The following is a 25168-nucleotide window of genomic DNA, read 5'->3' on the forward strand; positions in this document are numbered from 1 at the left end:
TTTTTAGGTGCAATGAATCAAAAAAGTAATAATAATGTCTGCACCACAGCCTACACATCCCAACGGCAGATAATTAAATGTGAACCATGAATCATTCATTAATGAAGAAAACAGTCAATGCTGGCAAATGAGATTCACACTCTCATACATTGGTCTTGCTGTTTTACAGTTTTTCTGGAAAGCCACTGGCAATATGCATCATAACCTTTAAATGTTAGTTTTTAACTCAAGATTCTATTTACCCCTATAGATTCAGTATGTGTTCAAAAAGCATATAAAGACGACAAGAAAAATATATATAAAAGATGATTATTTCATCTCTGGGCAATGGGACTGAATTCTTTTTCTTCCGTATTTTGAAAATGTTGTCAAATATAAACACAGCAGTTGAGATATCGAGATTATACAGAAATTGAAACCCAAGTCACATTCATTACTGGGAACGGATTTTGGACGAGTTTTCTTCACATGTAAAATATACAGGGTATACAACAGTCAAGCCCTTTATAGCATACCATTCATAATATCATATATCATACGATTGGGTAATACATGTAAAGGGTATTATACAGTAGAATACAGTATTATATACTGAAAAAGGGTATTCGAAAAGACAAACATCTTCAACTGGTGGCCTATAATGTCAATTGTATCCCAGAAATAGGTTGTTAAAATACAACTTCACGTCGCAGTTCTGATGAATACCTTTTACTTTATCTAAACGTCTACTTTCAGGGGCGCCTTGCGTGGATCCACCGCTTAAGCGACTGACTTTGACTCAGGTCGTGATCTGGTAAGTTCAAGCCCCCTGTCCGGCTCTATGCCAACAGCTCAGAACCTGGCACCTGCTTCGGATTCTGTCTCCCCTTCTCTCTGCCCCTCCCCTGCTCACACTCAGTCTCTCAAAAATAAACATTAAAAAAAAAAAAAATCTAAATGTCTACTTTCAGCAGCATCCCAGAAGAAAATGCTGTTTTGGGGAGTATGTTCAACTGAACTTTTTCAGATTTTCATTTATTTCACTTTTTCATTTATGTTTAGGCGATGTTTCCACAGAAGGTAAGCGAACTAATTTACATTTTATAAAAGCCCCCATCAACTATCTTCATACTGAGGCACAGATTCCAAACCATAGCTCATAGGTTTGTTTTTTTTTTTTTGAAGCTTCCACCCAAAATACATTTCATATCCTCTGTGACCCAGGAAATCTCCTGTATCTTCCTATGAGGATGAAGAAAAAGGAAACAATGCGACAGAGATCAGACTCTCAAGTATTAAAGAATTGGGAGCCCCAGATATTCTACATGCAGACCACTCCGGTCCAAAGGCTCATTTTCTCTCTCGAGGTTAGCTTTTCAGTTCCAGAACCGGGTCACAGAGATGGCGGCCCCGCGACCCGTCCAGCTCAAAGGCGGTGGCTCTGGGCTAGGACCACTTCTTGGTGACATTGAGATGGTCGAGCTGGTCTACCACAAATCTGTGGGGGGGGAACTTGGACACGCTGGCCGCCTTGATGGCCTCGAAGGCCGCCGCCCGGCGCCCCGCGGCGTGGCCGTACTCCTGCTCCGCGGTGAGGTAGGGCATGCTCAGCCAGTAATGGTTCTCCGCCTCTATCTCCAGGCGACGGATCATGTTCTGCTTCGCGCGGAAAGACACGGCGCGCGGCCGCCGGTGCTTCCCGATCCACTGGCTGCCAGGAATGCGATTGCGGAGGAGGAGGGCGGTCACGAACATGGTACCTGCGGAGATACTGGGAAAGTCGCACCGGGAACTGCCTACGCACTCGGCCGCAGGTGACAGCAGCGCACGCGCGCGACCCCGGCTCTCCTGCCGCTCCGCCACCCCCGAGGACGCACAGCGTGCCCCCAAAGAAGCAGGGAGCCCAACTAGACTCCCTAGGGAAAGAGAGGGACTCCCGAAGCAACGAAATACGGTCATCGACTCACCGGCCGCGTCGTTCACAATCTCCCCCCGCGCGCCAGCGGACGCGACCCCGGAAGCGCGTCCGCCTCCCGGAACCTCCTGCCGCTTCGCGCGAGACTTCAGCTCTCGCGAGAGAGGGCTCGTGCGACCCCCGCGGAGGCGGGACACTTCCGGCGCCAAGAGATTCAAACTAGTGGCGGGCCGGACCGGAGAGGTGGGGTCCGCTCGCGTCCTGCGTCCTGCGTCCTGCCGAGCAGCCCTTATCCATGGATCTGATCCGAAGCTTCCACGCGAAGCTACGGTCTCTGGCCATCACCCTCGACAGCGAGACGGTCCGGCTGCAGCGAGCGCTGGACGGAGAGGAGAGCGGTGAGTGAGGCGTCGGGCGTCGGGGCCTTCGCGGCTCCTGCGACCCGCCCGGGCGCCCGCAGCCCGCCCCGAGTGCGGCGGCTCAGAAGGGCCTTCACAAGTACGAACGCACACACTCGGCCGAGAGTGTGTTATTTTAGCTACAGTGGCGAGGGGTGCTTCGAAAGAGATGTGGAAGGGCGGTGGCACACCCATCAAAACGCTCGACGTTTGTCGTCAGCAGGGCCCTGAGGGGCTGCAGGTGTCACCTTTTTATTATTTATTCTTCTGCCCCCTCAAGTACGTTGTTGTGGCTGTTTTCAGTTCTGTGTCCAACCACATTTGCTCTCCGCAAATATTGAAATAGAACTGTCACTGTGTTAGGAGGAGAAACAGCATAGAATAAAAGTGTAAATTAAGTTGGCAGACTGAGCTCATAATGCGCACACTAATTTATACACGATATACTTCAAGTCACATAATGGATATTAATAAAAATACTGTGTAATTAAACAAAATGCAGTTATTTAGCACGGTTCTTTGCTTGTAAACTGACTTTGTCTCACCCAAATGGCCCACAGTTGCAGTAAATGCCTGTATATTTCCCAGCAACCCGTCAATACTAGTGAGTACCTTTTTTTTTTTTTTTTTTTTTCTTTTCTTTTCTTTTTTGGAAATCCCGACACCCAGCACAGGGCTCAAACTCAAGACCTGGGGATTGAGAGTCACATGACCTTGTGATTGAGCCAGCCAGGCACCCATCAATACTGCTTAAAAATAAAATTAATATAGCAGAATTCTTCACCACTAACCTTTGTATTAGACATTTAAGAAAAATTGTTGCGGGGCGCCTGGGTGGCCCCGTGGGTTGAGCGTCCGACTTCAGTTCAGGTCATGATCGCACGGTTCGTGGGTTCCGGCGCTGCGTCGGGCTCTGTGCTGACAGCTCAGAGCCTGGACCCTGTTTCGGATTCTGTGTGTGTGTGTGTGTGTGTGTGTGTGTGTGTGTGTGTGTGTGTGTGTGTCTCTGCTCTTCCCCGCTCATGCTCGCTCGCTCTCTCTCTCTCTCTCAAAAAAAGAAAAAATAAAACATAAAAAAATTTTAAAAATATTGCAAGAGTAGCTCAGGTTTTGAGATTATTTTAGAAATGTTATAAATGTAATTTGCCTTAAAACATCGTGCTCTGTAGACACAGACTCCTTTTACTTTTGTTATATTATGAATAGTGTTCCAGCCATTTAAAAATGTTTATTTTGACTGTAAGAACAATATACGTACATGACAAAAAATTTGAGAAATGAAAAGTAGAAAGAGGAAAATAAATATTTTCTGTAACTCAGCCATCCAAAGACACCACTATTAATATTTTATTATTTTTTTTTCTTTCTTTTTTTTTTTTTTAATGTAAGCTCTACACCTAATGTGGGGCTTGAATTCATGACCCAGAGATCAAGAGTCTCATGCTGTACAGACTGAGCCAGCTAGGTGCCACTTTGGGTTCTTGTGCTAATTTACCTTCTTACCAGCATATTAACGTGTACACAAATTTTGCACTTTCTTCTGGTTTTATAAGAAAAAGTTGGGATGATTCTTCTATTTGTGGCCAATATGTATTACAGAAAATATGGTATTGGGGCACCTGGGTGGCTCAGTCATTTAAGCGTCCAACCTCAGCTCAGGTCATGATGTCACAGTTTGTGGGTTCGAGCCCCTGGTCCGGCTCTGTGTTGACAGCTTGCTCAGAGCCTGGAGCCTGCTTCAGATTCTGTGTCTCCCTCTCTCTCTCTGCCCCTCCCCTGCTCGTTCTCTTTGTCTCTCTCAAAAATTAATAAAAACATTTAAAAATAAAAAAAATATATACGGAAATGTGATAGAGAAAATGATCACCAAAAAATTTCAGCTTTTATGAATCATTAAATTGATTGACTTTTTAAACTTCTTTGAGATATAATTCACATAATATAAAATTCAGCACTTAAAGGATACAGTCCAGTGGTTTTTAGTGTATTCACAGAGTTGTGCAACCATTACAGTAAGTTTAGATTTTCATCATCCTCAAAAGAAACCCTGTGACTGTTAATATCCACTCCCCATAATCCCATCCCCAACTACCCTAGCCTTATGCCACTGCTAATCTGCTTTCTGCCTGTATATATTTGTGTATTCTGGGTATTTCATATAAAAGGAATCATACAAAAGTAGGCTTTTGTGACTGACTTATTTTAGCCTGATGTTGCAAGGTTCATCCGTGTCAGCATGTATCAGTGATTCATTCCATTATATTTCTGAATAATATTCCATTGTATGGATACGCCACATTGTGTTTATTCATCAGTTGATGAACATTTGGGTTGTTTCCACTTTTTAGATATTATGAATATATGTGAACATTTCCGGTGAACATTATGCTTTCAGGTCTCTTTGGTATACACTTAGAATTGCTGGGCCATATGGTAAACCTATGTTTCACTTTTTGAAGAGCTGCCACATTGTTTTCTAAAGTGGATGCCCATTGTACATTTCTGCCAGCAATGAATGAAGGTTGCGGTTTCTCCACATCCTCATCATTTATTATTACCTGTCTTTTGAATATAGTCCTTCTAGTAGGTATGAAGTATCACTGTCACGTTGACTTGCATTTCCCAAATAAAAATTGGTCAGCTTCAACAGGTGAAAGGAGATCTTCAAAGGAGGCATGTTTTAGAAAGAGAAATATAATTCTTTAAAAAACTGCTTTTACATGATGTATAGTCTATATATTGCAACTGATTAGTAAGGAAGGTGACAGTACAGTGGATGAAGGATGTCTTTGCGATAAATGGTGCCAGGTCAGTTGGACCTGGAAATAAGAATGGATCTTGATCCTTACCTCATGCCATATAAAAAAAAAAAAAAAAAAAAAAAAATCAATTCCAGGAGGATTGTAGCTCTGAATGCAAAAGGCAGAACAATAAAGCTTTTAGAAGAAAACGTAAGTGTTGTCATTGGCAAAGATTTTAAAAATAGGAACCAAAAAGTGCTCATTATAAAAAAAATTGCTAGGTGGAATTACGTTTCCTCCTTCTCCCCTCCCTCCCTCCCTCCCTTCCTTCTTTCCTTCTTGATCTGAGTGCTAATTATTTAGGTATGTTCACTTGGAAAGTTCATCAAGCTATATACTTAGGATTTTTGTACTTTTTTGTATGGATGTGATAATTTAATAACTTTTAAAACAAAGGCTGTAATACTTTGTAATTGATACGAAACAAATGATAAATATCTACAAGGATTTTATAATTCTAAGGAACAATACTAAATTATATTTTCTATTCTTTTTCCTCCTTTTCCTTATTGTATTTTTTCCTTATTGCATTTTTTCCTTTCTCTATTCATATTGAAGACATTGAAGATTATCCAGTGAGAATTTTATATGACCTTCTTTCTGAAGTCCAGACTCTAAAGGTATTGGTCCTGCAATATTAATTTATCATCTTTGTGTGGTAATTTTTAAATAAATAGACTTAGTCTTTTAGTCTTAAGACTAAGTCTTTTGATAGAAAAATTATAATGTACTTTTTTTCCTCATAAAAGGATGATGTCATTCTTCTTCTTGATAAAGCAAGTTTGGAAAGTCAAGAAAGCATTGGTTTCATAAAGGCAACAAAAGTACTAATGAAAAAAAATTCAATGGATATCATGAAAATAACGGAGTTTTTCCAGAAGTATGGATATAATCCACGTGCCAAGAAAAGCTCAGGTGTGAATGATTTGCATTTTATGGCGTTTGTTTTAGTATTAAAGAAGGAAGGCAGTGTGATTACGGTTACTCTGGTTCTGGCTCTGCCATTATGTGACTTGTCATGTGTGGTCACTTATTCATCAATCTCTGTGCTGGATGCAGTGCTGACTGGTGGTGGCAAAAACAAAGACAGTCCTTCCTCTCCTTTCCAAAATGGTAGATTAAAGAAGAGTACAAGAGGGGCGCCTGGGTGGCGCAGTCGGTTGGGCGTCCGACTTCAGCCAGGTCACGATCTCGCGGTCCGCGAGTTCGAGCCCCGCGTCGGGCTCTGTGCTGACGGCTCGGAGCCTGGAGCCTGCTTCGGATTCTGTGTCTCCCTCTCTCTCTCTGTCCCTCCCCTGCTCATGCTCTGTGTCTCTCTGTCTCTCGATAATAAATAAATGTTGAAGAAGACTACAAGATCCACGTGATTTTAGGATGGCTGGTTTCTAGTCAGCTCTGCCAAAAATAGCCGAGAGACTGGAGGTAAGGCATGCTATTTCATTTTTCTTGTTCTCAGTTTTTTCTTCCGTAGAACAAGAAATTGGGGGCAATATAAACTGATCAAGTCCTCTTTTTTTTTTTTTTTTTTTTTTTCAACGTTTATTTATTTTTGGGACAAAGAGAGACAGAGCATGAACGGGGGAGGGGCAGAGAGAGAGGGAGACACAGAATCGCAGCAGGCTCCAGGCTCTGGGCTGTCAGCAGAGCCCAACGCGGGGCTCAAACCCACAGACGGTGAGATCATGACCTGAGCCAAAGTCAGACACTTAACTGACTGAGCCACCCAGGTGCCCCAACATTAAAACAAATTTTAATTACCCTAATTAAATGATAAAGTACCCTCCATATAGGGATCCAAGGTATTAGGAGTAATACAAATGTTCACAGACTTAATTCTTTTAACCACTTTCCACCTCCGCCATCCAAATTCAGTGCTTAGCTGGATTATTTTAATAGCTACCAGGTTTTTCTATTCCTAGCCATTTCTTCCACTAACCCATTCTCCACAATGCTCTCCATTATTTAACGAATTAAGCATTTTTTTTTTCAACGTTTTTATTTATTTTTGGGACAGACAGAGACAGAGCATGAACGGGGGAGGGGCAGAGAGAGAGGGAGACACAGAATCGGAAACAGGCTCCAGGCTCCGAGCCGTCAGCCCAGAGCCTGACGCGGGGCTCGAACTCACGGACCGCGAGATCGTGACCTGGCTGAAGTCGGACGCTTAACCGACTGCGCCACCCAGGCGCCCCTATCAAGTCCTTTTTTAAGTTTTACAGTTGTAACGAAGGGTAGGATAACATGGTGTTTTAGAAGTAGAGCCAGACCATCTGAATGCAAATGTCTAATCCCACCATTTACTGTATTTACTGTATTATCTTTGACCACTTACCTAACCTCGTACCTCCGAATCTCATCTATAGAGTGCAGACGTTTAATACTCCTTACCTTTGAGGTTGCAGCAGGATGGAATGACATAAAGTTTGTCTAGAATCGTACCTGGCATGTTAATCACCTGGTGTTAACTCTTGTTGGGCCCACACCTGTGAGGGACTAATTTCAGTATACTTCAGTGTCTTTGTTTCCGTTATGAGAATGATCTTTGTACACAAATCAACCATTAATTACATTCAGCAAATACATACTGGGGATCTGTGTGGAGGGTATATTACACAGTCTGCGTGGTGCAGTGGAAAGAATTCAGTTGACTTTCGTGTGAACGAGCTCTGGATTCAAGTCCTGGCTCCACCAGTTGCTCCAGGTGTGTGACCTCGATAATTTCTCTGAATTGCTTTTTTCTCACTTGCAAAATGGGGACGATAGTGACTCCCTGTGAGGCAGTGATATCGCGATGATTTTATTAATCTTATCAGTGACTGCCTTGTCATAAAAACAAGGATAAGTTTTTGGTAGCTCTTCTAACATTTCTCAGAATTAACAGAAAGCAGAAAGCACAATGCCAAAACAGAACGCTGTGAATGAGCAGCTCTTCCAAGGGCCCAAAGCCAGGAAACCAGAGTCTATAACCTTTTTTTTTTTTTTTTTTTTTGGTATGGTACATACTCCATATTTAACACATCCTGGTTTATCATGCATGCGAAAACAGCATCCTATCCTAGTTTGTTTCCTGTTGCCAGTCAGAACAAAGAAAACCCTACCTTCAAAGAGAAAGTGTGCACCTCTTCACTTCCTCCAATGTGTTTGATCTCTTCGCTGGCTAACTAAATGCACAGCCTAAATTCATCCCTTTTCTGTTCCTTTGGACCCAAAAGATTCTGACAGGGATCTATACCAATGTTTGATAGACCCCATCTAACTCTAACTATAGGCTTTCCTTTAAAAGATGAAGAGAAACAAAAAAGACCATTATCAGACTTAACAAAAATACATTCCGATTCATAACAAAAGTACAAATACTTTCTTCTTAAAAAGAATACAACAAACAAGGTATTTTGGAGAAACGTTTTCTCATCTCCTTCAACAAGTACAGTTGTTGCAATTCATATTTCTAATTTAGCAACCAAATCATATCTATTCAAGGTTGGCTAAAACAGATCTTTGTAGTAACTCCCTCCTTCCTTATTCTTAAACAAATGGTAGCTTTTGGAATGAGAGGATGTGAGGTCAAGTTTTGGCTCTTTACATTGTATCAGCTGAGTGTTTTCCAAAATGTTGTTTGGTGCCTTTATAAAAACAAAAAAATATCCTAAGATATTTTGTGCTTGAAATAGTTAATATGAAAATTAATTGGAGTGAAACATTCAAATGCCTGTCCCATGGGGGATGCTAAACACATTTTAATTTCTCTTCCTTCAGCTCACCCCCTCCATTTTCTCTTCCTTTCTTGTTACCCTAATTACTGGTTCATTTTTCTTCTCCACTTCATGCTACACATTTTACATTTGTCCCGCGCTTTCCTAATACCCATCCCATTCTCCATACCTTGCTATCTCACTGAAACCCTGTCATTTAAGTTATCTCTGCCCAGATCCTGGCCAAATCCACATATCTTCTTTCTGATTATCCTCTTTGACTTTCTGTTGTCTCTCACACTAAAAGCTAGTGGTTTTCCTTCTCCAGTTCCTTGGCATCATAGGTGCTATCCTGGACCTTTTAACTGCAACTTGGGTCCCACACCAAATTCACTAACCATTAATGTATGCAGGAAATGGCAAAGGATTGTGGGGGAAAAGCATGGCTGTTAGTAAATTATTAGTTTGAAATGTACAGTGTGGTGATTAACCATAGGGGGTCTGGAGCCAGCTATGACCTTTTCAGGGTTGAGAAACTACGTATCTTTCTAATGCTCTCCTATTATTTTCCTCAACCAGACTTTTGATACAGGCGTTCCAGACGAAGGATAAAAACTTATCTTGGTGTGACAGTCTTTCCTTTTTAACTTAGGCATCTGTAAATGAATAATCTAAACTAATGTTATACTTTGTGTTAAATCTAGATCATAGTTAATTCCACCCTGTAGTTAATGTCATCAACTGATAAAATAGTTCCAGAATTCATTAAGAAAGATGGGTAAATCACATTAGCTGGGGGAGTAAGGATATTGGACTTTCATTTGCATTGATTTTTCATCTTTTAATACTTTAGTTTACTTTCCTTCTTTAATGTGTAGGCAAAATGGGATCTGGGTCAGAAATTTCCTACAGGGACAGTTGAAATACAACTTTAGAGACTAAAGAGGGAATCAGGACTTTTGCTGATTGGGGACATTTCAGATGGAGCTATTTTATGTGGCTTTAGTACTTGGGATTTTGTGGTTTGATGTTTGACCAGAATATGACCTCCTTGGTTTTTCCTCACAGCAGATGAACAAGAAATCACTGACTCTGACTCAGAGTCCACTAAGCATGAAAATGTCCAAATGCCTGATGTGAAGGACAGTCTGTCCAATCCTGCTATTCCAAGCACTGCTAGTTCTGAGAAGTCTCCACGGAGTCCCCAGCTTTCAGATTTTGGACTTGAGCGGTACATGATATCCCAAGTTCCACCAAACCCTCCACAGGCAGTAAACGACCATGAAGAAGAGCCCAGAATTTTAACTCCATCTTCCAAGCAGTCCGTAGTTAAAGTACTAAAAACTCCAAAATGTGCCCTAAAGATGGATGATTTTGAGTGTGTAACTCCTAAATTAGAACACTTCGGTATCTCTGACTGTACTGCGTGTTTGAATGAAGATTACACGATGGGACTTAAAAATATGAAGGAGAATAAAAGGTAAGCCGCTTTAAAAAAAAAAAAAAGTTTATTTATGTATTTTCAGACAGAGCAGGAGCGGAGGAGGGGCAGAGACAGCAGGAAAGATAGAATCCCAGGCAAGCTCCACATTGTCAGCACAGAGCCCACTGCAGGGCTTGAACTCATGAACCGTGAGATCATGACCTGAGCCAAAGTCAATAGTCAGATGCTCAACTAACTGAGCCACCCAGGTCCCCTGAAAATAATCATCTTGAAAAAGAACTCTCACTATCAGGGGTCTGCAGGCTACCGCCACAGGCCAAATCCAGCCTGCTCCCTGTTTTTTGTACATAAAGTTTTATTGGAGCTCAGCCTAAAAAAGTTCTTTTTGGGGGCACCTAGGTGGCTCACTTGGTTAAGTGTGCAACTCTTGATCTCAGTCCAGGTCTTGATCTCAGCGTCGTGAGTTCTGGCCCCATACTAAGGCCCCACGCTGGGCTCCGTGGCAGACGTGAAACCTACTTTAAAAAGTTCTTTTTCTAAAACATCTGAGACAGAAAACACTGAGGTTAGCTTATGAGGTTGACACACCCTTGATACACACATTGACAGAGCATGCAAGAGAAAACCATAACCAGTCCACAGTCCCAATTAAACTACTCACAGATTGAATTCACAGAATATTACGAGCATAGTAGATAACTTACAGGTTAAGCTTATCTCAGGAATGCAAAGATAGTCTAATACTTGAAGCCCATAACATACATTTTAATGATTGGATTTAATAAGGGAAAAAAGGATAATCTTAATAGATGCCAATAAGGAATTTGATAAATTTTTCTTTTTAAGTTTATTTATTTTGAGAGAGAGAGAGAGTGCAGATGGGGGAAGGGCAAAGAGAGAAGGAGAGAGAGAATCCCAAACAGGCTCTGTGCTGTCAGAGGGCTCAGTCTCACTAATTGTGAGATCATGAACCGAGATCAAGAGTCAGACGCCTAACTGACTGAGCCACCTGGGTGCCTTAAGGATTTGGTAAAATTTGATACCCGTTCCTTTAAAACGTTTGGTCAAACTCCAAATAGAGTACTTCATTAACATGATAAATTACAAGTATCTAATAATAGTGAAGCTATCTGTCACCATTATTTAACATCATTCTTGATAACTCTGGCCAGTAACAAGTATTTCTAGGCCATGTTTTGTACATGGGCAACTCAAAAAATTCACATCTCAAACTTCAAGAAAGAGGCTCATAGAAGATGTATTTTATATAGTGGTAAGTTAACCATTTAAAATAATGTTTTCCTATATTTTATTAATAACTAGTTCCTAAACGGAGTAGAAAAAAACCCATTCAAATTTGCAACAAAAAAGTGAAATACTGATGCCAGTCGTGGGTAAAAAGATCTACATGATAAAAACCATAAATATTTCTGGGTTAAGTAAAGGAAAAAGTGGAGAATATAATGTTTTTTCTTCATCCTGATAGACTGGCTAAATGTTGTTAAGATGCTTAATCATGACAAATTAATTTATAGATGTTGTGCATTTACAACAAAGCCTCGATAGGATTTTTTTAAAGTAAATGATAAAATGACTCTAAAATTTACTTGGAAGAATAATAAAAAGGGGGTGCCTGGCTGGTTCAGTCGGAAGAGCATGCAACCCTTGATCTTGAGGTCATGAGTTCGAGCCCTATGTTAGGTGTAAAGATTACTTAAAAACATAAAATCTTAAAAAAAAGAGTAGTGAAATAGTAATAAAAAATAATAGTAATGAAGGAATACGACTGAATAGTAAAATATATAATATACAGATACATATAAATATATATATTACAGAAGTAAAAATTATTCAGTAAATTATGCCAGGACAATTGGTTAGTTGAACCATCTTATAGTTACTTGATGATACTCCTCTTTATATTCCAGACATCTGAGTAAATGGCTAGAACATCCTTAGATGACAGGGATCAGTCTTTTTTAGTCTAAAAAAATGACAAGTTCTTAATTTATATCTGTAAACTGGTTGCAAAATTCCACTTTATGGTTTTGAAACCATGAACTATGTAGCTCCTGTATTTGAACTGATGAGTTAAACTTACAGCTTTCCCTGAAGTCAGGGGTTCTTAGCCTGCTTCGCAGTCAAGGCTGTCCATACCAAATGGTTCATAACCTTTTTTGAGCCATGTGTGTACATTAATTAAAAAAACAAACAAACACACAGTTCAATGGGACTTGTGTTACACAGAATGGAACTGAATGTTTGCCTACACTGGACAGTATATAGCAAGACTGAATTTTTTCCCAGAGGTTCAATATTAACTTTTTTTTTTTTTTTTTTTTTTTTTTTTTTTACACCTTATAATTTCCCTATGAATCACGCCAGTGAGGAGGCCGTAGAATCAGAACCGGTGACCAGTAATCATTTCTTTGCTACTCCTGGCCTCATAATCCAGCAGTTGAAAAAAAATGGTGAGTATAAGAATCACATTACTTCTCAGCTATCCTTTTTCTAGATTATCTTTGTACAAAAATGGTTCTATCATCTTAGACACCCCCATAGTCCTTCTGTGTCTTGTCAGTTCATGCTATTGAGTTATGTAAAGTTCTGTCCCATTGGGTGCGGCATGATTTCATACTAGAGAAAGAGAATTTTCCGGTATGCTTTTCATAGTTTTCCTGATTATAGCCAATATTTATCTGGGGCGCCTGGGTGGCTCTGTCGGATGAGCGTCTGACTTCAGCTCAGGTGATGATCTCACAGTTCGTGAGTTCAAGCCCCACGACGGGCTCTGTGCTGATAGCTCAGAGCCTGGAGCCTGCTTCGGATTCTGTGTCTCCCTCTCTCTCTCTGCCCCTCCCTTGCTCATGTGTGCTTGCTGTCTCTGTCTCCCTCTCAAAAATAAATAAACATTAAAAAAAAATATTTGCCAGCCTGTTTGTTTCTAACATTTTAACTTAAAACATAAATATATATTCATTCACCAAACTTCTAATACAGAATCAACAGTACCTTTTTTTAAAATTTAGCTTCAGCCCATTGATCAGATTCTACATTATTTTTCTTACATAAACTACACTTAGAATACAGTAGCTACCATTTCAAATTGTTTTTTTAAAATACTACAAGAACTTAAAGAAAAATTTCATACAGTGTTTTCACATTTGTCCCACCAACTACAAAAACGTCAGTTTTCACAAAAATATAAAAGAAAACATTCTAGAGTTTTGTGATTTCTTGGTTAATTATAATTGTCTAATCTCTGTCAAATTTATTGCCACATTTAAAAAAAATTTTTTTATGTTTATTTATTTTTGAGAGAGAGTGCAAGCGGGAGAGGGGCAGAGAGAGAGGGAGACACAGAATCCGAAGCAGGCTCCAGGCTCTGAGCTGTCAGCACAGAGCCCGACGTGGGGCTCGAACCCATGAGACGTGAGATCATGACCTGAGCCGAAGTCGGACGCTCAGCCGACTGAGCCACCCAGGCGCCCCTATTGCCATATTTTTAAAAGTAACTTGTCTTTATCAAGTCTTCCAAACTTAGGAACGTCTTTTCAGAAAAATTCTTTTTGTACTAATTTCACTGACATATAATATTAAATTATGTTATTAAATTAACAAGTATTTCTGGCATCAACAGGTGTGAAGAAATACAAATGACTCGTAGTAAACTTAGAGCTCAGCTTGTAGGAAAGAGCCTGTCTGTACCAAAGAGGGAGAGAGTGGACCACCGTCTCGTAGACACCAAGAGTCAGTTCCCATTGGAGCATAAACTTTTTAGAAAATGATGAGCGGGGGACACCTGGGTGGCTCAGTCAGTTAAGCATCTGACTCTTGATTTCAGTTCAGGTCATGATCTCGTGGTTCATGGGTTCAAGCCCCTCGTGGGGCTCTGCGCTGACAGTGAGGAGCCTGCTTCCGGTTCTGTGTCTCCCTCTCTCTCTTCCCCCCCCCCCCCAATCTCACATGTTCTCCCTCTGTCAAAATAAATAAATGAACTTTAAGCAAAAAAAAAAAAAAAGGAAAGGAAATGATATAGGAGAATATTTGTGTATTACTTCTGAAGTGGGATGGATTTTTTTTAAACATCTTTTTTAAAGTTTATTTATTTTTAGAGAAAGAGCACGAGCGGGGAAGGGGCAGAGAGAGGGAGAGAGTCCCAAGCAAGCTGTGCACGGTCTGTGCAGAGCCCAATGTGGGCTCACTCACAAGACGTGAGATCGTGACTTGAGCTGAAATCAAGAGTCTGAACCGACTGAGCCACCCAGGTGTCCCCGGGAGGGAGTTTTTAAAGAACAGCTTACTGACGAAAAAACTTCCGTATACCACAGGCAGTGTATTTGACGGAGGGAATGGCAAGCTTAGGTTTATCCATTAGAACTTTGGTTCAGTGACGGCTTGTTAAGAGAGATTGTATCGTATTTTAGTTTGACTCTATTCTTATGCCACAAAAGTACCTTTAGTATGATTCTTAGAGTCTATACCTAGTGAAAATTCATTTGTTTACCATTTTCTTTATTTACTGTTGCTTCTTACATCCCACTCATTCCTTCTGGGTCTAGTTTTCTTCTTGTGAAAGCACAGCCTCCAGCAGTTCTCTGGGATACTTCTCGTCTGGGAGAAGTGGTCTCTGGTTTTGTGTCTGAAGATCTCTTTTTTCTTTCTCTGTCATTCATTTTGGAACAGTGATTTAACTGGAAATAGACAATAGATAGCTGACTTTCTTCAAAATTTTATACAGAAATTATTTCATTGTGATCTGGTGCCCATTCCTGATGAGCAGAGTCCTGTGGGCCTGATGTGCTTTCCTGTGTAGATCTGTGGTCTTTTCTTCCCGGTTGTAAGATTTTTGTCATTATCTTTGATATTCTACATTTCTCTGTAATTTTAAAATAAGTTTATTTGTTTTTATTTACTGTGTTTAGAATTTGGTACGATTGTCAAACTAAGAACTCATGTCATCAATTTTGGAAAATACTCTGAGATTCTCTCTTTAATAAGATTACCTCTTCCCTAATTCTTCAATTTTTTTCTCCTGGAATCTCTGTAACAGATTTTAGGATGTTCTCCTTCAGTCTCCTTGGTTCGTTAACTTCCCTTTGATATCTTCCTTTTCTCTATGCTACCATGTGCTTTAGTTGGAACTTTCTTCCACTTTGCTGTTTTTCTTTTATACTGAGTCTAGATTATTATTTTAATCTATTGAATTTTTATTCCAGGGACTACATTTTCTGTCTTACATGTTTTTCCCTTCAAATGTGACTGTTCTTTTTTTCTCCTTCCGTAATCCTGTTCCCTTGCCTTATGATTTCTGTGCCTTCCTTTATCTCTGAACATTTTAGACACATGTATTTGGAAAACTGTTTAAGGTATTAATATTTTCGTTTATTGCTCTGATTCTCTTTCTTGGAGGTGTGTTTCCTTACAGGCTTTTCGTCTTTTTTTTTTTTTTTTTTTCATCTACCTCCAAGTTAGTTAGCATATAGTGCAACAGTGATTTCGGGAGTAGATTCCTTATTCGGGGTCTTTCCTGGTTCCATAGAAATTTTAGGATCGTTTGTTCTAGCTCTGTGAAGACTGCTGGTGTTATTTTGATAGGGATTGCCAGGCTCTTAGTTTTTAACTCCTCTCAGATGAAGTTGTTTTCAGTGTCATGGGTTGTCACAGAGTCCTGTGGAACCATTTCATGCTTGCCCCAGCCAAGGCCCCACGGGCTTACCGATCGCACACGTTTTTATGTTAACTGCTTGACTCAGGTCGCCTGCACTGGACACGTAGAGTGAGCTCAGAACCCACGACTCTACACCGTTTGGAGCTGCTACTCTGGTTTTCCGTTTCTTGCAAAGACTCGACTTTTAGCCTCACTTGCTTTCATCCTGTTCCCCTGGAGTCAGTGCCACTGGGCAAGCATCTTCCAGTTCCTGCTTCGCAGACCTCACTGCTCTTCCAGGCGCTCAGCTTGATGCACTGTCTCCGTTCCACTGCCTCTTCAGAGGCTGTCTTAGAGTCCCACGTGTTTGACTGTCTCCATGCAGATTTCAGATTAAGTAGATGTTAGCATCGTACCACATTTGCTTCAGATCTTTCTTTTACTGTTACACATAAAGCTAAATCCCTACTCCGTTATTCTCCTTCCCTTCCTCCCCTAAAGTGATGATTATTCTAAAGTATTGTTGTGTTGTTTGAAAATTTTATTTAAGTTACAACATCCAATTTTTATTTTGTCACTTTTTTTTTCATTCACTCCATGTAAATCCAGTTCATCTTAATTTTTAAGCGCTACATGAATAAGCCAAATTTCATTTATTCATTTGCTTATTAAGGGGTAGTTGTTTTTTACTTCTTTACTCTTACAGGCAATGCTCTGATGACTTTGTTCCTTGCGTACATGTGTTACATCTAGGAGTGGCATTTCTAGATCAAAGGTGATGCATATCTTCCGTATTCTGGAAAATGCTTAATTGCCACCCAAGAGTGGCTGTTCTGATTCCTACCAGCAGTGTTTCTGTTCCTATTTCTCCATCTTTCCCAGCACTTGATTTTTAGACATAATAAAATTTTCCTAGTCTGATCATTATTCTAACATGTTTACTTTTTCTCTTTGATTTTTTTTTTAAGACTGCTTTCATCATACTATGTGTGAGAGTCATTAAATGTCTGTATACACATGGTTCTGTTTCTGAGATCTCTTTCTTGTTCTGATAGTTATGGCTTTAGAGTAAATCCTAGTGTCTTAGAAGGTAGGTGACCAGGGGCACCTGGGTGGCTCAGTCGGTTAAGCTGCCGACTTCAGCTCAGGTCATGATCTCGCGGTCCATGAGTTCAAGTCCCGCGTCAGGCTCTGTGCTGACAGCTCAGAGCCTGGAGCCTGTTTCAGATTCTGTGTCTCCCTCTCTCTGACCCTCCCCCGTTCATGCTCTGTCTCTCTCAAAAATAAATAAACGTTAAAAAAATATTTCTTTAAAAAAAAAAAAAAAAAAAAAAGAAGGCAGGTGACCTCCTTGTCCTCTTCCCTCCCTCTTTTCTTCTTTAGAAATTTGATCTTCTCCAGAAAGTTCATACAGATGTTAATAGAGTTACCTGTAGGCGTCTTGTCTTCTTTGTTGCTGTTATAAAAAATGTCTTCTCTCATAAACTGAGGGTCGATGGGTGGGTGGGAGGGAGGGGAAAGTGGGTGATGGGCATTGAGGAGGGCACCTGTTGGGATGAGCACTGGGTGTTGTACGGAAACCAATTTGATGATAAATTTCATATTAAAAAAAAGATCTTCTATCAAATTATATTTTTAATTGCTTGTTGCTCTTTTGCTAGAACTACTGATTTTTGTTTTTGTATATTGCCCTTACACCTTGCAGCCTTGCTGAACTTTTATTAGTGCCGATGATAAGCGAATATGAAGTTTTGTTTCTTCCTGTCTAGTCAAGCACACACTGTAGCTAATTTCTTGAGTTCTTAAACATAAAGTACACAAATTATATTGACTGTAACGTAAAAGTTGAAATCTTGGGATGCCTGGGTGGCCCAGTCGGTTAAGCATCTGACTTCGGCTCAAGTCATAATCTTTCGGTTCGTGGGTTTGAGCCCCATGTCAGGCTCTGTGCTGACAGCTCAGAGCCTGGAGCCTGCTTCGGATTCTGTGTCTCCCTCTCTGTCTGCCCATCCCCTGCTCGCACTCTGTCTCTCAAAAATAAATATACATTAAAAAAAAATTTTTTTTAAATAGTTGAGAGAGCCCTGACGTGGGGCTCGAACTCACAAGTTGTGAGATCATGACCTGAACCGAAGTCAGCCGCCCAACCGACTGAGCCACCCAGGTGCCCCTCAACTTTATTTCCAAGTGTATATTTTCTTAAATTTTTTTTTTTCAACATTTTTTATTTATTTTTGGGACAGAGAGAGACAGAGCATGAACGGGGGAGGGGCAGAGAGAGAGGGAGACACAGAATCAGAAACAGGCTCCAGGCTCCGAGCCATCGGCCCAGAGCCCGACGCGGGGCTCGAACTCACGGACCGCGAGATCGTGACCTGGCTGAAGTCGGACGCTTAACCGACTGCGCCACCCAGGCGCCCCTCCAAGTGTATATTTTCATGCCATTGTTTGTGTCTCTTAGATGGCGACTATACAGATTCCCCCTTGGCACCCACGTTCTGCACTCCTGGTTTGAAAATTCCTTCTACAAAGAACAGTATAGCTTTGGTACGTTTCCATAACCTTGAAAGCTCTGATCTTTTTCCTGATGACCTATATACGCTACTATTTCTAGACGCAGTCTGTTTTAATATTGTCTGTCGACTATACTTCAGTTAAAAAGGAAAAAAAACCACTTAGACTACTGCAGCCTTTAAGAGTACATTTACATATTTCTAGAGGGGAATTTAGGGGAATTTGGCAGCATATAGCAAAAGCTTTAAAATTTTCATGCCCTTCAACCGTGTCTCAGAATTTACTCTAAGGTACATTGGCACAAAGAATTATAACAAGGAGTTTATAGAGGAAGGAACAGCATTATTTATAAGAGCAAAGCATGGGAAAGATCTAGATGTCAAGTGGTAGCATAGAAGCAAACTACACTAGGGTGTGTATGGTGTTCTGTTACTAGCATATGTTTTTATTATTTTTTAAAATATTTATTTATTTTGAGAGAGAGAGAGAGTGGGAGAGGGCCGGGGGAAAGAGGATCCAAAGCAGGCTCCGCACTGTCAGTGCAAAGCCGGATATGGGACTCAAACTCACGAACCATGAGATCATGACCTGAGCCAAAAGAAGAGTTGGATGCTGAACCCACTGAGCCACCCAGGCACCCCTAACATATGTGTCAAAGCACAGATAAGAACATAAAAAGAATGTTTTAAAAATACTTAATGATGGAAAATGACATGCATGGGCATGTACACACACACACACACATACACACACACACAATATATATATTTTATTTCAAGAAAAAAATAAAAGAATGGATAGAAACACACCAAAATGTGATTGTCTCCAGGTCACAGATTCATGGGTGATTTTTATGCTTTTTCCAAATATTACTCGATGAACAAATTAATATAATCATACCTCCTCCCTTTTTTGAAGTCACTATGAGCACTTAAGACAACCAACACAGTAGACCGGGCTATCCGTAAAATGTGGCTAGTACATCTGAGGAGCTGATTTTTTACTTTCAAAAACTTGATGAATTTCAAATTAAATCTAAATAGACCCGTGTGGCTTGTTGCTACTCTATTGGACGGAATAGCTAGACGGACAAAATACGAGTATCAGTTGAAGTCCCCGTCAGGCTCCTGCTAGTACTTGCCACTTGCAGTGAATTCGCCCTTGTGTTCCTCTTCTTGTGGAAGGCCCCCTGCTGCTGTGACTCTATTAACTCTGACCCTAGAGAGAGGAGGTGATTTGCTGGGTTGGTCAGGTGAGCACAAATTGCATGCTAAGTTTAGCTCACGCGGGCTTTCTTTGTGTCAAGAGTGAGGGCGTGTGGTCACACTTTTGCTCATCCATGGTGTTACTCTTACCTGGGACAGCTTAGTGTTGCCTGAAACTGGGCGGGTGAGTCCCTCTAACCTTGTTCAGTCAGGCCCGTTTAGTCTTCATAATAAGCTGTAGCTCAGCCTTTATTAGTAAGAAGAGAGTATTTTGTCCTCCATGTGCCATTTCTTTGTTTCCTCCATTTTCTTTAGTAATCGGTCGAGGAAGAGCGGGTCATTTTTGTGCGACAGAACTAAAATTGACTAATTTTTATTTACTGTATTTTATGCCATTGTAATTTAATGATTTATTCTGTTCAATAGGGATCCACAAATTATCCATTATCGGAAACAAATAGTTCATCAAACGATTTGGAAATGAAAGACTGTACATCGTTAGTTTTAAATTCGGAGAAGTGTTTTGAGAGTTTTGCGGATCCCTCTTCTCCCGTGATTTCTTCTTACGAGAATCTGCTGAGAACACCTACACCTCCAGAAGTCACTACCATTCCAGAAGATATTCTTCAGGTTATTTTCCCAGGCTGTTTCTTTTTCTGATACATTCTTTTCAAAATTAGATATTTATATTAACGACCTGAAACTATAAAAACCGTCTGATTTCTCATCGGGCTAATGTGCTGGTTTGTGTACTGAGAAAATCCGAATTCTGGGCTCTCAGTCCCTTCTGAGAGTACCTGGATAAGGCTCTTCAGACTGAGCATGAGCTCAGGATTTCATCATACTTTTATTTCCTCATGGTGCATTTTCTCTTTACCTTCAACTTCATGTTCTGAAATGTCTTCTTATAATATTTTATAATAATTGTTCAGCTGCCATTGCCACATTGACCATTTTTTCCATTGGAGGTATGGCTGGCAAAATCGGAAAGGCCACGTTACCCCCCCATTCTCCAGGGTAGGGTATCATGGATAACATTTCAGTGTTTCTTGAACCTGAGACATCTTGGACATCAGTTTGAGAAACACTGACTTACATGTTAGAATATCTGATGCTTTTAATGTTTATGTATTTATAAGAGAGCACACAAGTACACAGGCGTGAGCGGGGGAGGGGCAGAGAGAGCGAGGGAAGGAAAGAATCCCAAGCAGGCTCCGCGCCGTCAGCACAGAGCTCGACTCGGGGCTCTGTCCTACGAACTGTGACATCATGACCTGAACCGAAATCAAGACTCGGACGCTTCACCGATTGAGCCACCCAGGCACCCCAAGAATGTCTGATTGTTTTATACACCACTTACCTCTAGTCTACTACTGATCTGTAAGGACTGCCAACTCTACCCCGTCACCACCAGTCATCCCCACCCTAATAGAAGTTAGAGTGGCAGCTGTCGCTTAGGCAAGTGGAGTCGTTCAGAACCGTTCTCGCAAACTACCTAGCTTGTGGAGAGCCGTGGCTACTTGGAATAATACCTAAATGCCAAGAGAGCGGACTCATCCTGTGATATCAAGAAAGTATTTGCTACCCTTTGTTTTCGGTCTTGTCTGTTTTCCTGGACGTTAGAAAATGGGGTGAGCGTCTTCTATCTTTATAGGAGTTTATGTAGAGTTTCTACTTTGCTGTGGTCGATCCTCCTTTTTATTTCTACGTGAAAGGGGGGGATCCTTGTATTTCATGTATCACCTCTTTGTGAAAAAGAAATCATAGCTGATATTTCAGAGTCTCCTTTTCATAATCTTTAATAGCCGATCATCTTTCTTTTGAGCACATATTTTGCCTCTTTCCTAGATATATTTTCCCTGACAGTGTTGTAAAGGCTTAATTTGCTCTTGGGGATATGTTGCTGCTTATTTTACTTCCACTAATCTTAGAGTACATTTTAGAAGGCTTCAGAAGTCAAGCCTCTACATCGAAGTTCAATTTCAAACTCCATCCTTTCTTTGCTGTTGAATGTCTGTGCTACTGAAAAATTACTGTTTCAAATAACCCATATTTTTACATTTTTCTTGGCTTTTTTTTTTTTTTAATTTTTTTGGGGGGGTAAGTTTATTTATTTTTGAGAAAGAGAAAGTGGGGGAGGGGCAGAAAGAGAGGGAGAGAGAGAATCCTGAGCAGACTCCACACTGTCAGCACAGAGCCCGACGTGGGGCTCGAACTCACAAACCGTGAGATCATGACCCGAGCCAAAACCAAGAGTCGGACACTTAACCGACTGAGCCGAGCCCCTTTTCTTGGCTTTTCTTGAGTATTTTATAACACCTTCCAAGTTTGTTGTGTAGTTCTTGGGACTTGATAACAAGGAATTTGTTTTGTTTCAGATTTTATCAAAATACAACTCGAACCTAGCTACTCCAGTGGCAGTGAGAGCCGTGCCACCCGGCAAAGCGTTCCTCGCCAAATACGGAGCACCGAGCGTCCGAGGTGCTGGCAACAAAGAAAACTGGTGAAGGTAGGCGCCATTCCAGAGAAATCACCTGTGTTATTGGAGGAAGACACTTACAAATGAGCATTCAGATGGTAGTAAAAACGTTTTGACATTCGCCAGCTTAACAGGTTAACAGCCCAACTCTGGCTCTCGGGATACCGAGCTTGCTGTCCCTGCGGTTCAGATCCCCACACTAGCAAGTGGGATGATGTCACTGGGCATCTATATTACACGATTTTCTAAGTGCAAAAATTTATAGTCACAGTGTTGTGTCATTTGTGGTGTCGATGTCTATTATAGCTCATGGATTTTTCTTAAACTTTGTATCTTTCTGCAGAAAACTGTGCACGTTTTGTAGACACAGAACAGAAGGCGGTGGAAGTGAAGCGGGATGGACTCGTCGTGTCACGCCACATCTTCCCCCTTTTTCCAAACCAGCCCAGAGTAAAGATGAACACGGACACAGATGTGCTTTTTGTTAAGAAAGATTTAACTCCATTTAACCTCGATCTTACTCAGCTATTCCATTGTTAAAGTTGTCGTTACGACTGCACTGACTTCACGCTCACCTGCCTGATCTAACAAAATGGTTGAGAGATACTAGGACGCAGGGTAAAAAGTTTAAAGTTCTTAAATGTTTGTGACTTCCGACAAGGCCATCCTGATCTTCTCGTGGCGGGGTGGTGGTGCCGTCGCCAGAGCTGGGCTCCTCCCTTGATTCTGGCTCTGTCCTTGTCCTGTCTCCTCTCACGACTGTCCATGAGCGTTTCACACCTTTTAGCTCAGCAGCGCTCTCTTAAGACTGTTGTCTACAGATGACAGCTTAAGTTGATTTAGGAAGAGGGAGAAGGCCGCAGGCCTGGGTGACTATACCGCGGACGGCCTCGGGTGGACCACGGGAGCCGGGGGCTCACCCATCAGGACACGTGCCTTTTGTTTTCACTCACAGCTTCTTCGTACGCGTCAGTTCTGTCCTCTCCAGTCCACTGCATCCACCACGTGGCTGCTGACCCTCTCAGCGTTCCCTCTCTCCAGCCTGGCCACCTAGCACACCGCGACCCTCTATGTGGAAGGTTTTGAGGACTCTTCCTGGGCCAGGTGCCCTTCTGTGGACTGTCACCTGGGACCCCAGGAGGCAGGAACCCTTGTCTCTTGAGCCCTCTGATAGCTTCAGGCCTCCCTGTCCAAGCCCAGGAAGTAGTTCTAAGTTCATGCAAGTAATGTTGGCGAACTCGATTACAACCAGGGGGAAAAGAAGGGCCTGTCCTCTGTGGGCAGCAGTTAAAATTGAGAAGCAGCAGTTTGCAAGTATCTTGACAAGGTGCTCCAGTTTCCCAAACCTGACCTTCAAAGGCTTATTAGGTTTGGGAAATTTGACGCAGGAAAGAGGACCCGACCCTCTTTTATGCCTGTGCCTCGGAAGTCCAATGTGAAGACCCGTCCCACTGTGCTCTCTTCATCCTGTTAGAAGATCATCGCTAAAACAACACTTGATGATTCTTTGTTCTAGGAATTACTATGTGGTTATAACTTAATTTTTGTTAAATGTAGTGTAACATAATTATCTGCAAGTTTTTCAGTTTTATTTTTCAAGGGAAAGCTCTGGTCAGTTTTGTATGAGACTCCCAAATTGCTGTCAAGCTCTTGTTGGCGGTTTTCTGGAGCTACACGCACATAGATCCAAGAGCAGATGAGACGGCCGAAGGAGGGAGGGGCGGACTCGAAGCATATTCGGGACTCAGGCCTGGGGTTCCCCGAACTTTGGAAGACGGAAAGAGGCGGAGCGATGGAGCAAAGGAGGTCGAGAAGAGGCCAGTGAAGGCAGAAAATATTTCAGTGATCAACTCTATCAGTGTTGCTGAGGATCCGAGTGAAAAGACAGAAGCGACCACTGGGCTTGGCGAAACAGGTCGTTGACGGCGCTAGTTTTTTTGTTTTTTACGTTTGTTTTTGAGAGAGCGTGAGCGGGGGAGGGGCAGAGAGGGAGGCACAGAATCCGAGGCAGGCTCCAGGCCCCCAGCTGTCAGCACCCAGCCGGACACAGTTCAAACCCGTGAACCGTGAGATCATGACCTGAGCCAAAGTTGGATGCTCAACCCACTGAGCCACCCAGGAGCCCCCGACAGCACTAATTTTGGCGGGGACCCAGGGAAGGAAGTTGGCAGTGGACTGGAGAGAGGGTGGGGGTGAGAAGCGTCAGGTGTCTTAAGATGCGAAATAAAGACCGGAGGAAGCGTTTCCGGTCGCCTGCTTTTTTCGCGGCGGCCCCTCGACTTCCATTTGCCCGAAACTTCTCTCCCCCCCCCCCCCCGCACCCTTTCCACTTGTCCCCCATGGCCCTAGTTCCCGTTACTTCGCGCTGCGATGCTTCCAGCTTATTAAGCTCCGAGGGTTAGGATCCGGCAAGCCTGTCTCCTGGCTTGAAACCCTTCAGTGTCCCCCCGTGCTCTCGAAATGAAACCCAAGATCTCGGAGGCGGCCTCCGCGGCCCTATTCGATCCGACCTTGGGCCACTTCTCCCTCTTCTCTCGCAGCTTCCCTCGTGCTCTCGCCGCACGGGCCAACTCTCCTTTTCCGCCCCCTCCTGCCGCGGGGCTCACGCACACTGCTCTCGAAGGCACCTTCCCCGGCCGCCCCGCTTAGTTAGCGAATGCGCTCCCGTGGCCGGAGGTTCCGCGTCAGTCCGCCCGCCACCGGCCTTTAAGGGGGAACGGCCTGCCAGGTGTCCCGGAAGAACTCACAGCCGAGCTCCGGGCGCGACGGAGCAGCGTCGCAGCCCCGGGCCCCAGCGGCCGGCGCCGGGCCTGTGGCCCACGTCAGGCCTGCGAGGGCCGATCCCGGGACCTCGGGGAGCCGCCGGTGAACAAAACCGCGCGCCTATCGCCTCGACGTGCCGAGACGCGCGGCCGCCAGCCGCCACCTGCTCACCGCGAAGGGAACGGAGCCCCGGCCGGAGAGCGCGAGTCGAGGGGTGACAGCGCCGAGCCCGGTCTTGCGGCCGGGCCTGCAGCCGGCCAGCTCCGGCCTGGGCCCTTTCGGTTAAACGCTTCGCAAGCTCCTCTGCCTCGCTAGCTGGAGTTTCCCG

At 42.6% G+C, this 25168-nt stretch overlaps 2 protein-coding genes across 2 annotated transcripts; one reads left to right on the forward strand and one right to left on the reverse strand.

The window, feature by feature from the left end:
* Positions 1-993: 993 nt before the first annotated feature.
* On the reverse strand, positions 994-2063 carry MRPL57 (mitochondrial ribosomal protein L57). The gene is made up of 2 exons (XM_058722341.1): positions 1947-2063; positions 994-1739 (listed from the first exon to the last, which is right to left on the reverse strand). Exon 2 carries the CDS (start codon positions 1732-1734, stop codon positions 1426-1428), a length of 309 nt encoding a protein of 102 aa, XP_058578324.1. The 5' UTR covers positions 1735-1739; positions 1947-2063; the 3' UTR covers positions 994-1425.
* Positions 2064-2086: 23 nt separating this feature from the next.
* SKA3 (spindle and kinetochore associated complex subunit 3) lies at positions 2087-24321 on the forward strand. Its single transcript, XM_058721700.1, has 9 exons — positions 2087-2292; positions 5652-5713; positions 5843-6008; positions 9854-10265; positions 12615-12700; positions 18341-18426; positions 20025-20228; positions 21977-22107; positions 22421-24321. Exons 1-8 carry the CDS (start codon positions 2190-2192, stop codon positions 22103-22105), a joined length of 1248 nt encoding a protein of 415 aa, XP_058577683.1. The 5' UTR covers positions 2087-2189; the 3' UTR covers positions 22106-22107; positions 22421-24321.
* The last annotated feature ends 847 nt before the right edge of the window (positions 24322-25168 follow it).

The sequence above is a fragment of the Neofelis nebulosa genome, chromosome 1 (genome assembly GCF_028018385.1).
Source record: "Neofelis nebulosa isolate mNeoNeb1 chromosome 1, mNeoNeb1.pri, whole genome shotgun sequence".
Taxonomy (NCBI): Eukaryota; Metazoa; Chordata; class Mammalia; order Carnivora; family Felidae; genus Neofelis; species Neofelis nebulosa.

Bases quoted from the DNA above. Each gene is read 5' to 3' on its own strand.
- MRPL57 (XM_058722341.1), bottom strand. From the start codon at position 1,734: ATGTTCGTGACCGCCCTCCTCCTCCGCAATCGCATTCCTGGCAGCCAG.
- SKA3 (XM_058721700.1), top strand. From the start codon at position 2,190: ATGGATCTGATCCGAAGCTTCCACGCGAAGCTACGGTCTCTGGCCATC. The intron at 6,009-9,853 runs GTGTGAATGATT...TTTTCCTCACAG, and splicing joins ACGTGCCAAGAAAAGCTCAG to CAGATGAACAAGAAATCACT. The intron at 10,266-12,614 runs GTAAGCCGCTTT...GAATCACGCCAG, and splicing joins AATATGAAGGAGAATAAAAG to TGAGGAGGCCGTAGAATCAG.